This window comes from Anastrepha ludens, chromosome 2 (assembly GCF_028408465.1).
Source record: "Anastrepha ludens isolate Willacy chromosome 2, idAnaLude1.1, whole genome shotgun sequence".
NCBI lineage: Eukaryota > Metazoa > Arthropoda > Insecta > Diptera > Tephritidae > Anastrepha > Anastrepha ludens.
Window position 1 is genome coordinate 151,135,243 of NC_071498.1, and position 17,195 is coordinate 151,152,437.

At 37.2% G+C, this 17,195-nt stretch overlaps 1 protein-coding gene across 1 annotated transcript in view; it reads left to right on the plus strand.

The window, feature by feature from the left end:
- The first annotated feature begins 167 nt into the window (after nt 1-167).
- LOC128859958 (neprilysin-2) overlaps nt 168-17,195 on the plus strand; it is a 42,816-nt gene continuing 25,788 nt past the window's right edge. The window contains exon 1 of the mRNA XM_054097139.1: nt 168-246. Coding sequence (XP_053953114.1) covers nt 168-246 — 79 coding nt within the window. The remainder of the gene's footprint in view (nt 247-17,195) is intronic.

The window sequence follows — 17,195 nt, forward strand, 5'->3', positions numbered from 1 at the left end:
CTGTCGCCGTGCGTGCTATTGGTGCATAACCGTTATCTGGCGCTTGAGTAAAAAAAGTCTGCTACAGGCGAAGGGGCCAGAGAGATGGAATTTGCTGAGTGTTTGTTAATGTGAGTTTCTTCGCACCTGCGGCATTTTGATTTGGATATGCTTTCTTCATCTTCGATATGGACGAAACCTATGAGAATCAACGTATTTGGACAACAAATAATGGATTCGTGCGAAATCATGCACGACCAGCAACAGGTAATGTCGAAAAGTTTGCACGAAATTAAAACAAAAGAAATCAAATAAGGAATAATACCTGAGACGAGCAGGCGATCATTCACTTAAAATTTTAAGAATTATAGTTATGGATGCTTGTGCTATAGTATATCTCGAAAAAATATATACATATATATATATTTAAGTAGGTAAATTAGTAAATTATATACGAAATTTTATAGCATTTCTTCTCATTTACTTGGTTTTGGGTGTTTTTTGCTCTTCTATAAAAGACCTTAGACTTAGCATTGGCAGCGGCAGGCTAATCACCTGCCCAGTCAGAAATTAAAACAGATTAACGAAACCAATGCAAGTCTGAGTCTTGTCGAGGCCCTATGCCTTCAAGAGAAGTGAACAAGGAACACAAAACAAAAAAGGGACCTTTCAAAAGTGACGCCTAAATGTCAGTAGTGAATAGTTCGTTGACGGTACCTTTTCTTGTGTCATCTTTGACAATGGTCAAGTAGACAGATATAATGGGTTGTTCAATAGGTGCGCTTCAACTTTTTTCCGATAGGGAGGGCGAACGACGCAATATTTGTTATTTTTCGCTTGTCATTTGTAAACTTCATTAGTCTACATTTCATCATGGAACCCTACACACTTGAGCAACGATTGCAAATCGTGCAAATTTTTTATGAAAATAATCGTTCTGTTGCTGCTACTTTAAGAGCATTACGGCCATTTTACGGACCATTTAACAAGCCGTCCCGTTTTGGGGTTATGTGAAGTCGTTGGTCTACAGTAACAAGCCGGCGACGATTTGTGAGCTCAGAGCCAATATTGAACGCGAAATTGCGGGAATTTCGGCCGATTTATGCAAAAGAGTGATCGAAAATTGGGTTCAACGATTGGACTTCGTAAAATGTGCACGCTGTGGTCATGCAAAATAAATCGAATTTCATACTTAAATGTATATGTTCAAACTCGATAATAAAAAAAAATAAGTTAAAAAAGTCAAACCGTTTGTGTTTTATTCAAAAAAGTTCAAAAGTTGAAGCGCTCTTACTGAAAAACCCTATACAATTTTCATGATAGAAAAACTTGACAAAATTTTTTTTGGTGGAATGTGTCGACAATTCAAAGGTTGGTTAAGAAATTTTGTGCAACTGGTTCTGTCAAGGATGGAAAGAGGACTGACAGACCAAAAAATCGAGGTGTTCTGCTGTAGCATAAAATGTTGCTGAAAAACTTTCAACAGTGCTCAGGTTGGCCATTTAAATGATTTAATATTTCACATATAATTGTTGAGAGTTGTTGTTTGAATAAAAAATAGTGAAACCTGAAAGCATTTAAATCTTCAAAATCTCTTGAAAGACAACTTAATTTCATTTCATTTATTGGATCAAATGGATACAAAGCCTTAAAGCCTCGAGGCACAAAATGATTAAAAAATACTTAAAAGTAAGACTTACAAGTTATTCGACTCGATCTTGGATGAAAATAGGGTTCTGAAAGAGCGAAATCAAGATCAAGAGATTAGATTAGACATTCCATTAAATTCTATAAGGGGGGAGCCTGTTTCAGAGGCTTAAAAAAATCGATTTTTCGTGGATTTTTTTGGGATGGAAAGAAATATTCGGTTGAAACGAAACTTTCAGGTTTTATTGTTATATATTTCAACAGTCTTCTCAAATTATTTCATTAAAATATATGTCATGTTATGCCTGGTACAAGCATTTTGCCGACGTGCATGTCTCGTACGGCGAGAAAGATGCAGGTCGCAATTTTCATCTGAAACCAAAAACCAAAAAAGTTTTTTATTATGGTATAGTATAGCTTCTAGTTAAACTAAAAAAATTAAACAAAAAGTGAGAAGTTCAACAATTTTTCGCTAATTAAAAAAAAATTCATTTTTTTGGAAAAACAAATTCACTTTAGATTGTTTAAAAACTGGGTTAATCATAACTTTCTTAAGGTTTTTTAGGTTCAATTAGAAGAGAATTTAATTCCGAATGCAATCAGTTTTATCTCATTTCGATAGGACGTTTAACTTTTTCCCTATCTTTCCTGCCAATTAGGAAAAATCGTAAAAATAAAAAACCGAGGAACCGCACTTCGAGCGATCCGGCTGCTCGTATACCTGCTCGAACGCTTGCTCATAATTTCTTCTGTAACTCCGAAAATATTTGGAATTTGCTTCTGAGAACACATTCTTGGATAGTTTGGGAAGACATTTGTGTAAAAACAAAAATCCCTTTTTTGGAGCCTCTAAAGCAGGTTCCCCCCTTAATAGACCTAGTAATGGGTGCATAATTTAAATAATTTGATTTGATTTGAAAAATCTGAGCATGCAACGGAAATGATATGCATGAAATGAAATACGCTTTGGGGAGCATTGGCGCTTATTTGCACCAGTGGACCAGAACAACTAATGAGACCACGGACGATGGCATAAATAAATATCGGTGAGTGTGGTATATGTCTTGAGGAGGATGATGTTAATTTTACTAACATATAGTACAACGGGCCCTAAGAAGGTAGTAGTTCGCTAAAATGAAGAAATTGAAGAGCAGACTGAACGAAAAACTACGTTGAATACTATGTTTATTAATTAAATTTTTAAAAATATATTAATTTGAAATTAAATTAATTTTTTGGGAATAAACAGTATTTACTGTTGGATACTCAAACTTTGACCTAATTCTCTAGGAATTAGAATTATAAAGCCTTTTCCTAGTATCCTAGCCCTTAAACTCTCGCGTATAGCTTCTCCGAAGGCGAAGTTGGAATTAACACATCTGACTGACGTGAACTCCATATTGTTGGGGCCCGTAAGCCGTTCTGCCACTCCCTTCTGCAGCCATCAAAGCAACGGGTAAGAAACGGGTTACTCTAACCCACAAGCGAGCTTGGCAGGCGGAGAGATGACTGATGCTACCTGTCATGTCCGACCGACTGTCGCAAGTCCTTTCATTAAGCAGAAGCGACTGTAGGTAGCTGTTTGGACTGCTGATGAGACAATTTCTATGGGCAAAGCACATGGAAAAGGTAGGCTTTTCCCCAGTGCACTCTGCCCAGGGAGGAAGATGAGACGGCTGACCACTTTCTGTGGGTCTGCCCAGCCTTCGCTCGAGGCTTAAGATCTTTGGCGCTGATGTGTTAAGAAGCGACCACCTTGGCTCCTTGCCACCCCAAGATCTACTCAGATTTCTTCGATGTCGAGTACAGTACTTGGGACTTAATGTTTCTGAGTGTTATACTTGCTAGTTTGTCACGCCAATTGTAACTCAAAAGGCATTGAAAATATTACAAACAAAATACAAAAACATCATGCACTCAGTTGTGCTCATAATGTGCATAAAAGGTTCTTCAACTTTATGGTTTGAAATACATTTCATTATTCAGTAAAGTCTGCTTAAAAATCAATACACTTGTTCCAACGAGATTCCAAGTCATGAATTCCATACCTGAAGTAAGAATCTGGCAGGGCTGCAAAATACGCTTCCACAGCTGTTATGACCGCATCATTTGATGAAAAGTGCTATCCAAGCATGCATTTTCTTAAGTCTGAAAAGACATGGAAGACGCTAGGGGTCAAATCTGGTGAATCGTTGGTTGCTCCAATAATTCGAACTTTAGTTCATGGATTTTAGCCATTGTCAAAATGCTCTTGGGACACAATGCATTGTCCTGATGAAAAATTTGTTTTTTCTTTTCTAAACTGGGCCTTTTTCCATGAATTTTTTCCTTCACCTGGTCTAAGGTTACAATAACATTCAGAATTTAGTGTTTTACCAGTTTGCAATAGTCCACAAACCGAATGCCTTTCGCATGCCCAAAAACTGATGCTTACAGCTTCTTGGACGATATCCGGACATGAACTCGTTTCGGAGCCTCTTTAGCCGCTTGTTTTGAGTTAAGATCATGATGATAGACCCAAATCTCATCTATAGTGACGAATCGATGCACAAAAACCACTTTATAATTTCGAAGACGCTCTAGATGTTGCTGAGAAAGTCGCATTTGAATGTGTTTTTGTTCCATTGTTAGCGAATGCGGCATCCAGTTTTCTGAAAGCCAATATTTCAGTCAAAATATTGTTTACACTACCCAAAGAGATGTTTCGAGATTCTACTGAGCCTCTTTCACTCACTCGACGATTTCCCAATACAATAACCTGTATTTTTTCTATGATTTCTGGTGTTGAACGTCCTTGAAGTGGATCATCTTCAAGGCTTGTACGACCATGTTTAAATTCAGCAACCCATCTTTCTACAGTACTAATTGATGACGAAAAGTCCTAATACACTTTCAAATTTCCTTTGCTTTTAAACCTTTCAAAAATAAAAAATTCAATCACTGCACGATAATTGGTTTTTCCATTATAGAAAATACTGCGACACTTCGATACTAAATGGTTTGTAAACAAAGAATGAATTCAGAGATTCGAATGAAACTTCCCACACTTTCATAAGAAGAGTCTACGTACATAACAAATAAAATTTGGCTAGTAGCAACGTCCTGCCCTCTCTTATCAAATCGCCAAGCTTATTGAATAACTTAGTACATAGTTATTTTATGGGCACTGTTTCAGTCAGTTTAATTTTTAATGTGCGCTAAAGTGTTGGTGCCATTAATTATGAAATTTGTATATACCATATATGCACTGTGTTAAATAGCTGTGGCACTAGGACTCACTGACAATTTGAGACAGATTATTTGTTTCTTATTTAATTTTGGTAATTTTCTGGTTCATTCTCCTACAAAACATATGTAAAGGAAAGTTTGAACCCCTGTACGAAATTAAAAATAAATTAAACAAATTTTCATTAAAACTTAACGTTTAATCAGTATTTTTAGAAAATTTTCTAGTAGGCAGTTTTACAGCCCAGTGAAATTTGGTATGCGAGTATAAAGCAAAAGTTTAAAGTGTCTGCAAGACGGTTTTGTTTTTCGACATTTTTTATTTACCGACACTGCTTTACATTTTCTCTATCCACAGGTTGCTCGGCCTTTTTTATGGAGGAGAACGCCCAAGACCGCCAAAACAAAAAATTACTCAAACCTGCACTTTCTTATATTAAAATTCAATGGGCTCTAAAATTATATGCTTGCAAATTTTCTAAAACTCTAATTAAAAAGTTGTAGGTTGTGATGAGTTTTTGAATTTTTTTATATTTGTTTGGAAACTTTAAATTGGCATAGGTTTTGCCAGAGAATGAATCACATTAAATAAGAAGCAAATAAATTGTCAGAACTAGCATTAAAAAGCACTGGGACGCTATAGTTGTTCAACGGAGTGCAGTTCAATTCGTTGAGAATAATAAATTTCTATATAAATTTAAAATTTATAAAACGGTAATTACTAAGTAATAAAATGTTGGAAAACAGAGAAAAATTTCATTTTGATTTTCTTTTATTTGTCTTCGAAAATATTTAGTAATGTATTCTGAGTGCTTCAAAATCGGAGATATTCATGAAGCAGCAATTAAAGGTGATGTAAGAAGTCTTTTTTTTATTTTTAAGAAGTCTACCTTTCACGCTGTGTCGGCCATATAGAGCTACTTAATAAATCTGTAATATGCTCATGGAAAAACTACTATTCTATTCCAGAGCAAATTGTAAAGAAAAAACACTCAAAAACATTGAAAGTTTGGCCACAAGCGTTAGCAGGCAATAATATTCTTTTTGTTGTGTTGTTGTTGTTGTTGTTGAGGTGGTTGAACATTTCCACTGAAATACTCCTAATTAGTGACCAGTATCGTTTGACTACCACTATCTCGTGTGATGATGTATTTGTTTGTTTTTTTTGTTTGGTTTTCTAAGTCAGATCCATTTAGTGAGGTCCAAGTATAACAGCAAATCCTTTATCTCGATGTCTGAGATCTCCTTAATTTGCTGTAGGAAAGGCTTACCGAAGGAGCGGAGTCGTGCCCTGGCAAGCCCCGGACATTCTCATAAATAGTGGAAAAGACTTTCCTTCGCCCCTTCCGCTTGACAACTTCTGCAGATAGGATTGAAGGATAGATTGAGTCTAGTCTGTGCAACAAAATATGTGCAAAAGAGGGCTTTAAGTCAGTTTGTGACTCAAAAGACAAAATGAAAAGGAAAGATTTGCTAAAATCTTGCGGCACTTTATGAAACCCAGACGAAAAAATTTGCGTGCATTTGTTAGGCGAAGTTATTTAGTGATGCTCTTTCGATGCCTATCAAAATTTTGCATTGCTGGAATGAGCCTGAGGCGGCGCATCCTTTGGTTGACGCTTCTCCACAAACAGAGTAAATCGTTACTAATTTAAAAGGTGTAGTTTTATTTAAACGAATTTTTGGTTGTGAGTTTCTCTTGGTAAAAGAATTGGCGTATTTTAAGGAACGTTGCAAGTCGTGCAAGTGGATAAATTCAAAGATAAATTCTGTCAAATAGTTTCTGAGGGGTAGTTTAAAAAATTTGAAGACCCAACTAAACGAATTCATTTGGCTTCGGCTGATATGGCACAGGCCGTATTAAAACATTCGAACATGGATTTGCATAGGTCTTATGAGAGTAGATAAAATGCATATTGTATTTTTTGGGAAAATTATACTGTTGAAGATATAGGTTGTCAAACCTTTTGTAAAACGTAGCTAAAATAGCGAAAATGTTAAAATCCAACAATCAAGCAGAAAATACTAAGTTAAGTCAAGTTAACCTGAATAAAACTATAGCGAATTCGGGAAATACAAGGTGAAGTCAAAAATAAACAAGACTGGCGTAATAAACATGCTTTTTAGGGCGCCATATTTTTAATGAGTTAGTGCGTTGTAAGCTACATCCCTGGGTGACTTGCAGTATTATCATAATAAGGAAAAATTACAACAATTAAAAAAAAAAATCTATTTTATTCAAAATCTACACCGGCCCTTAAAACTTAACCACCCTTTATATACAAGGGAAGTCCAAAATAAACAAGACTGGCATCATATTTTTGATGGGGCCATCTTTTTAATGAGTTAGTGCGTTGCAAGCTGCATCCCTAGCTGACTTGCAGTATTATCATAATAAGGAAAAATTACAACAATTAAAAAAAAAATTCTATTTTATTCAAAATCTACACCGGCCCTTAAAACTTAACCACCCTTTATATACAAGGGAAGTCCAAAATAAACAAGACTGGCATCATATTTTTGATGGGGCCATCTTTTTAATGAGTTAGTGCGTTGCAAGCTGCATCCCTAGCTGACTTCCAGTGAAAGCTTGGTGACATTCGGTTCAGTGGAAGCGAAACTATTGCGTCTAAAGTGTCAGTATGTTTGTGTCCTCGGTACAAAAATGAGTTTCGAATAAAGAGCTAATATCAAATTTGGTTTTCAAATCGGTAAAACGTTTACCGAAACATTTGAATTGATAAAAAAAGTTTATGGCGATGATTGTTTATCTCGTGACAGAGCTCATGAGTGGATTCCTCGTTTCAGAGATGGTTGTGAGGACATAAATGACAATGAATATACGGGCCGCACAAAATCAGTAATCACCGAAAACTCCATCGAATTGTTCGTAAATTTATCAAAAATGAACCAAAATCATCGTTGAAATTCAAGGAATCGGAGTTGAATATCTCAAAAAACATCGATTTCCCGACTAGAAATTTTGGTAAGGCGGTGATTAGGCGCAAATAAGGCAGACCGCATTCCAAATTTGCGCCTCATAAGGCATCCAAACTAGGCCCAAGTCCCGAAAGGTATCGCCACACATCTGCCTCATTAGGGGCAGGTCGAAAAACCGAACTCCGGTAATACTCCGGATGCCTTTCTACAAATCAGTTAGGGATTCCAATCTATGCCTAAGTGAGACACTGCCACAGATTTTCGTGACCACAACTAAATTTGGTATTGTTCTGGCATGCCAATCTTTGCCTTGCCTAACGTTGGCCTGGTAAGGTAATAGTGAGGCGTGCCTCAGTAAAGCCTGCCCAATTCGGGCCTAACTGATTCTTCGGCATGCCTCACTGTAATTCTAGTCGGGTTATCGCATTTTAACTGATCATTTGAGCTTACGAAAGGTCTATGCACGTTTCCTTCTGCACAAGTTAATGAGGACCAAAAATTGCTCAGAATTCAACATTTGAAAGACCTCATTAAAGAGGCAAGAAAAGAAGAAATCTTCCTTTACAACATTGTAACTGGTGATGAAAGGTGGCCCCAGACGAGCCACCACCTAAAAAATCGCGTTTGAAGAAGTCAAAAATCAAGTCGATGCTTATTTGTTGTTACGATTCGAAAGGAATTGTCCACAAGAAGTTCATGCCAACCGGTCAAACCTCCACGAAGGAGGAAGCTGGTGCTTATTGCATGATAATGCACCATCACATCGATCCACCCTTGTGACTGACTTTTTGACTAGAAATCGCATTTTAACCATCAATCACTTACCGTATTTGCCTGATATGGCTCCCTGTAACTTCTACCAATTCGGAAAATTTCATTTGGCCATGAAAGTAAATGTTTTGCGTCTGTAGAGAGCATCCAAAAGGCTTGTACCGACATCCTGAAGGACATTCCGGATTTCGGTCAATGACGTGACACACAATCGAAGGCAGACGGAACTATTTTGAGTAAATAAACTCGAAGTTATCAGAACAAAGATCCCGTCATTTCTATTTTAGCTCAGTCTGGTTTATTTTGGAGGTCACCTTGTATTACTAAATAAAACCTTTGCAAACAAAAATACCTTTGAAATATATAAGCAGATATAAAGTACTCAATCACTAGACGCCAATCACATGCAATGTCAATGTAGAAGTGACAAATCCACGAGAATGGTTAAGCTAAAAATGATAAATAATTAAAGTAATTAATTAAATTAATTATTATATGGCTTACATCCAGTTTTTTTTAAGTTTATTCATTACCTTTTCAGAAAGGCGATAAATTTATACCCCTTTTTCCCTTACTGTTTTCCAAAATCATTTGTCAAACTCTATGCAACCTTTTATTATTGAACCATGGGCGTTATTCCTACTCTGTAGTCTTTGCTCAATATTTTCATAGAACTCCTTTGAAAATATTTTAAGCTGCCATAGGAAACTAAACACATCTGCACAATTAAATATAAGCAACAATATTGACACGAGGTTGTCAATAATTTCCGGTGAAGTAATTACACCAAAATGTTTGCATATGTGTATGTAATTAATTCTATTTAAGTTTTTATATGTATTTGGATATTTCACTGATAGTTACTGTTAATGAGATTCATAAATAGAAAGATGTCAAATTGAAACCGCTGTCATTAGTTCGTAGATAAAAAGTTGTTAGATAAAAATAAAATCGGTTATGGACTTAATATTATCTGTGGGCGAACAAGAAATGACAACAAAATTATAGTGCTAAGGTATTTATGAATGCTAAACACGCCAAGCATTAGCCAGGAGCATTGAACTTAAAAAATATAATATACAAAAGTTGTAATGCACATCAGCAAGCAATAAAAATGCAACGGCGCAATAATGGATGTGGTAGATATGTAGACGATGCTGTAGTTTTTGCTTGTAGGTTCCTTTTAAATAGAGTTCACTGTTTTTTCATTTTTATTAATTACACTTTTTTTAAGAATGTGACTAACTCATAAAAGGAATGGAAATGGTGAATGCTTTCAGAGAGTTAGACGTAATCGATTATGAGTCGGGCTTGCCAAAGAAATCTTACAAAATATATGGGAGTCGAGCACAAGGGAATAAAAGGAATTATTAGAATTTTTTTGTTTGACAAGGGGTAGGTATTTTGCAACACTTAAAAAACCTACAAGAAACAATATTTTTAAAGCAACTAATTTTTTGAATTATTTACTGGCGAAGATGGCTCTTAAAAAAGTTAGCCTAGCTGGCACGTGAGGTTTTGACTTCTTCACTTCTCTGGAAAAAAATTGAATTATTGTAATATTTTTATCTATATAAAAGTAGGTATTGCCGGAAACAAAACAAAAAATTAAAAAAAAAAAAATTATGGTTATGTTTACTAGATCCCTATAACCAAAACTTCAGACTAACAGTAAATTTTTGGATCTTAATCTAGCTTATCTGCTTTTTAGGACCATTGGGTAGACTTGTTTTGGGGTACGTACCTCTAACTAATGCAGGACGATCTTTCCATAGTAGATGTGACATGCCGATTCTTTGTGAGAGTAGTAGTGGTAGGGTCACTAATGAATTAAGATATTTTTGTCTGCTATTATAACTTTCGTCACCCAGCAGAGGTGTTTGAAGATCTCTATGTACCATATGTTGGCGTTTTTGACGAACCATGGCGTAGCTGATATTCTTCTTTATACCGTTTATTGATGCTAGTAGAAGAACTAGTAACCCAAATCGGTATACCAAACATCCACATTGGAGGCACAAAATTAGTCACCCTATCGGAAGATGTTATAATTTTTGCAAATGGCGTCGTACGTCAATCACATTTGACACTTATGCCCTACTAAGCTTCAGTATACAAACGGATGGAGAAACAATGGAGCCCTATACCCCGCACGAACGAGGAATAATTATGTTGATTGACCAATAATCGGTGTGTGGTGTTGGCGCAGCGTGAATATCAATGCCGATTTCCTAAACCTGGCGCATCAACTCGAACAGGCTCGCACCACACGAGATCTTGCAGAGCATGGTCACCACCGTACTGATTGTTCGGCCGAAAATATCGTGGCTGTGACTGCCATTGTGAATGAAGAAACAACTATCAGACGACGGGTTACACAATTTTGCATTACCAGTGGAACCCTACAGCAAATTTTAGTGAAACACTTACACCTGTTTCGGTACCAACCACAAAACATCAGTTAATGCCTACTGCCCGTCAGTCACGTGTGAGTTACTGTCAAGTCATTCTAAATCTCAACAACAAAGAGGGCGATTTTCTATCGAAAATCATCATGGAAATGCGGCTCATTACCATTTAAGCCATTACGTCAATAACCAAAATTTGTGAGCATTCAAAACCTGAGTGTATTGCAGGAAGAGCCATCACATCCTCTGGAAGCTACTATATGGAGGGGCCTTCACGCGGAAGAAGGGATTGGGCGGCGACGTCTTCAGCAATACGGCCGCTGTTACATCTTACTGCCGGAATTGGCTAAGCGCGGCTTGGAGAATATGTGGTTTTAACATAGGCACGGGCTGTGTGAAGAAAGAGTTTCCTGGTCGCGTTATCTCTCCTTTTGGCGCTGTGGTAAGACCAGCAAGATCGCCCGATTAAATCATCCCAGATTTCTTTCTTTGGAGCTAATTGAAGTTATGGGTTTATGGTAATAAGCCTCAAACAATCAATGCCCTTAAGGGGTATATTCGATAAGGATATGCACAATTATCTTCGGAAAGCTTGCGGAAGGTCGCAAGTGTGATAAAACCAGTAGATATGTGTAACAGCAGCGGCAGCCAATTGCCGGATATCATATTTTCGACTTAACAATAAAAAGTGGGTCTAAATAAAGATTTCCATTTGTTTTTCCTTGTTCACTTCACTCGGGAGCATAGGGCCTCCACAAGACTCAGTCTTGCTTTGGTTTCGTTATTTAATTTTGCTTTCTCGAAGGGTATGTGATTAGCCTGCCGCTACCAGTCCTAAATAGTGGGAAGGCCCACCTGTCGTTGCTTAGGAACAACGAGTTCTTACTGCTTTGAGCGCCATCTGTGTTTCACATTTTCCTGCCAGAAGGATCGCACAGATGGTTGAGGTCTTCGCTAAATTTTGGTGTGTACGCGCTATTGATGCAATGTGTAACAGTGTCTTTTTCTTTATTTTTTGGCTTGTTTTAGCAGCCGCAATGCGAGTAATGCGCAGACTATTGTGCGGGAGTAAGGATGGAAAGGATAGAAAGGATAAGTTTTTGGGGTTGAGGAATGAGGAAAGAAGGTAAGTTTGGAAAAGTGCGAGGACCGTGCTTTACGTTGAATTCGAACTCACAACCTCTTTGATGGCAGGCTAGTGCACTTACGCTAGACCACCGAGGCCATTCGACTCTACTGGTCTGTGAATATTTCTTCGTTTGTTGATATTATACCGGTACATTAATGCAGACCATCTCTAGTATAGAATTACCTAAACTCCATTAAGCTTACAGTGCCGGCATATAATGCAACATTACCAGTTTGGGCTTGAGTTCGTAGTGACTACAGAAGATCGTCTTGCAAGTATCGGGAATTTTTTACGAGGTTGAGAACTTAAAATGATAATAAAAATCAGTAATTTTTTTGGAATGATTTTTTTTTTTCATTATACTCGGTAGTTAATTTCATGGGATCTATTTTTCGGATATGATATCCGGTATGTGGCCGTCGCAGTTATATGGTTCATGATCCGAGTTATATGGTTCATTCGATCAGCCCAACTTTTCACTACTTTTTCCAATAAATCTGGCCGTATGGCATCAATGGTGGCTTGAATATGCAAGCAATAAATCGACTGCTAAGCCGACTGCCGTATGGCAAGTTGCGCCGCCTTGTTGGGAGCAAACTTCGTCGAATTTTAGCTGGTTAATTTTTGGAAACGCCATGCGCCATTCACCGCAGCTCCATAACAACAGCTCCTTCCTCATTTCGAAAGGAATAAGAACTGATGCAGAAGAACGCAGTGCTCTATGAAATTTGCGAATAAATTTATTTTTGTTTTAAGTAAATATCCAAAATTTAGAAAAAATTTAAAAATTAAAGATAAAAGGTGCGTTGTGTGCAAAATTAAAAAGAAAAATATAGTGCATAAATATTAGGAGATTCAGCTCTCAAAACTGCTTTTTTAGTGCTCGCTACTGTTGAAGCCCAACCAGCAGGACAATGTGCATACAAACATATAACAAATATGCATATTTATGTGTTGTACGTATGTATGTACACGCATACATACATTAATCATGTGTCATACCTATACACATTTGAAAGGTTGTGGCCTAATTGAAGGTAGCTGCTGACCGGTACCGATTTTTTTCTTTGAAACAAAACTGAAATCGGTATTCGGTACTTTAAGTGGTTCCATACATCCAGAATTAAAAAAAAATCAATTTTTTAACAGATTATTATTCCTCTTAGTTTTAGGCGTATTTCTGTTGAAGTCGATTGTAAAAATTCCCCATAGATATAAAGTTTTGGTAGAAAATGTAACTGCCCGACGAGAGTTTGATACGCACAGGTAGCTGTCCTTCGTTTAAGGTAGCTGGCCGTTTAAACTCGATTTTCTCGAAACTATTTTTTCCGGCACGGCCTGCATGATAACTCATACAGTTTTTAATATTTTTTGATGCGTTTTTTTTAAATATTCGAAAGTGGTTTCTTTATTTTCTGTCGAGCCGCATTTTTGATACTTTTATTAAAAAAGTTTAATTTAATTTGTAATTAAAGTGTGGCATTTATGACGTAAAACGCATACTTCTTTCGAAATTCAAAAATCCGACTACAACTTCATTTAACAAGAATTTTTTTACTTTTTATAGATCCATCAACATTTCAAGGAGAAATGATGCAGACTGCGGAGCAACTTTTTTCATTATACAGGGTGGCTGATGAATTTTGCAACATTAAGAAACTCAAATAACGTTTTTTTTAGTGTATGGAATTCATTTATTTTTTTTTCAAGTTGAAGGTCATTAAATTTTATTAAATGTAGCTTAACTAGTTTTAAAAATAATTGAATTTAAATGCCCCCCATGCTCGTTGACACAAGTGCGGCATCTTAGTAAAAAGTTGTTCATTGCTGCTTTGAGAGTTGCGACAGGAATAGCCGCAATTGTTGCCCGAATGGATTGTTTTAGTTCATCCAAATTTGTTGGCTTTGTTTTATAAACTTCTTGTTTACATAAACCCCACAAGAAAAAGTCAGGTGCAGTAAGGTCAGGCGACCTGGGGGGCCAACGAAATTCGGAGTTTCTTGAAATCAGTTTATTGGGAAATTTTCGTCGCAACTCTGTCATAACAGTCTGGGCTATGTGAGACGTTGCCCCATCTTGTTGAAACCACAGAGAGTTGAGAGGAATTCTCTTTCGGCGTAGTTCTGGATAGAAAAATTTCTTTCAGCATTTTCAAATAACGGTCTCCAGTAACCGTAACGGTGTGACCATTTTCTTCAAAAAAATAAGGCCCGACAATACAGCGTGAAGAAACCGCACACCACACTGTCACGCGAAGAGGATGCAATTCCGTTTCGTGGAGTATCTGTGGGTTAGAAGTACTCCATATTCGACAATTTTGTTTGTTCACATTGCCGTTTAAATCGAAATGGGCCTCATCAGACATGAAAAGGCAGTTTAACATGTTTTGGTCTTCTTCCACCATTTGCAGGATCTTCTGGCAAAATTCCAAGCGAATCGGCAAGTCTGCTGCATTCAGTTTGTTAACCATTTGAATTTTGTAGGGAAATAAGTCTAAATCTTTGTGCATTATTGTTTGCAAAGACTGTCGGCTGACACCAAGTTGAGCAGATAAGCTTCTTGTTGAAACCCTTGGATTGCTTTGTATAGCTGCAGCTACAGCAGCGATCGTTTCCTCCGTCCGAACTGGTGGGTTTCGATGATAAGGCCTTTTTGCGACTGCTCCTTGCTCAGCAAAATTATTCACCAGTCTCATCTGCTCGGGGGATCGCCGCCAAACATCCGCCTGTACTCTCTCTGAACCAAAACTACGGCCTCCAGTGCGTGATAGCGGCGGACTATCCAAATTCTTGTTTGCGTGTCCCAGTTATCCATTTCAATAAATTTTAAAGATCAATCTGCAAATTAAAACAAAAATGGAACAGATAACTTAAAAAGAAAAAAAGTTATTCAATTTTTTTTTGGTAGCGGCTTTCATCAGCCACCCTGTACTTTGGGTTACGTGATTTTTAATATTCTAGTATTTATAAAAAATTAAAATAAATTGTTTTATAAAGTTTAAGTGCTCATAAACAATGCATACAATTTTTTATATTTATTTCTATTGTTATCCCTGATAAAAACAGTTTTTATTTTAGCGCATTTTTTACGAATTTAACCCCATGCGGCCGCCGTAGCCGAATCGGTTGGTGCGGAACTACCATTCGGAAGTCACAGAGAGAACGTAGGTTCGAGTCTCAGTGAAACACTAAAATTACAAATAATAGCGGTCGCCCCTCGGCAGGCAATGGCAAACCTCCGAGTGTAGTTCTGCCATAAAAAAGCTCCTCATAAAGGTATCACAACACGAAACGTGTGTCAGCTCTTTAAACCAACTGTTTAAAAAGATAGTAGCTAAAAGATCACCCGTTATAACCCCTTAAGGTTTGACCGAGACTGAAACTTATGATTTCAAATACTTACTCACTGTGTGTTCCACATCACTTTGCTATGAAATATGCAATAGAATTTTATTCAAATGATTTCCACAGCTGGGTTCAGAGTAGCCCGTAGTTTCAACTCAATTTTCCAGTACGTTTTTGCATTCACTTATCTGACAAATGGAAGCTTCAATTGAACTCTTAAGTTGTGTCCAAATGTTTGGCTTAACTAGTTTTAACTTTCCTTTTTATCGCAAGATGGTCTGTACGAATTACGCAAGACACATAGATGGCGGCACTAGTACTAAATCAATATTTTTTTCGAAAGTTGGTAACCTTTTTAGGCTTACTGTCAAAATCATATGTTAATCCGACCATTTGTTTTCAAGTTACAGTGCTTTAAGTGACCCTACTTTTGAGTTAAAAAAAAAAATGAATTCAAAGCAATTCCGTGTGCTGATTTATCATTGTATTTTAATGAAAAAAAATACTGTTCAATGCCAGGAATGGCTTGAAAAACATTATTCGGACTCTGCTCCATCAAAAAGAAGCATTTTTTATTGGTATGCCGGATTTAAACGTGGTCGTACAGACACCGATGACATTCCATCTACTGGGAGGCCAAATGACGCTGTCATTCCGGAAAACGTTGAAAAAACACTGAAAATCATTATGTCCGACCTTAAAGTGAAAGTGAGGGAGATGCTGACATTCTATAGATATCAGCAGGCAGTGTACACACCATAATACACGAACATTTGGGTATGAAAAAGGTGTTTTCCAAATGGGTGCCGCGTTTGCTCACACCGGAGCAAAAACAACAACGAATCGATGATTCAAAGAGCTGTTTGGACATGTTTACGCGCAATAAGTCGGAGTTTTTGCATCGGTACATCACAATGAATGAAACATGGATCCACCATTTCACTCCAGAGTTAAATCGTCAGTCTGCTGAGTGGCATGCAGCCGGTGAAAGCCGCCCAAAGCGACCAAAGACGCAGCAGTCGGCTGGCAAGATTATGGCGTCTGTATTTTGGGATGCGCATGGAATAATATTCATCGACTATCTCCAGAAGGGGCAGACCATCAACAGCGACTATTATATAGCGTTAATGGAGCGTTTGAAAGACGAAATCGCAAAGAAACGGCCTCATATGGCGAAAAAAAAGTGTTGTTTCACCAAGACAATGCACCGTGTCACAAATCAATGAAAACGATGGCAAAATTGAACGAATCAGGCTTCGAATTGTTTCCCCATCCACCGTATTTTTCAGATTTGGCCCCCAGCGACCGCTGGCTCTTCGCAGACCTCAAAAAGATGTTCCGTGGTAAGAGATTTGGCTCAAATGATGAAGTAATCGCCGAAACTGAGGCCTATTTTGAAGGCAAAGAAAAATCGTTTTACAAAGGCAGTATGGAAAGATTGGAAAAGCATTGGAATGATTGCATCTCCCTAAAAGGGGACTATGTTGATGAATAAAAACGAATTTTGGCAAAAAAATGTGTTTTAATTAATTAGTCACACACATTATTGAACGATCTTAACTATAAAGAAAATTTCTGACGCGTCATTTGATGTTATTTAGTTGGCAAATTGCAAGATAGACCAGGAAATTTATGGAATATTTACAATGTTTCGGTCAACGTAGATATAAATAATTCCGCAATAAAATAGTTCAAAGAATTCGAAAAAGCTTTAACTTGAGTGGCGTGATGATCCCTACAATTAAAGAAAC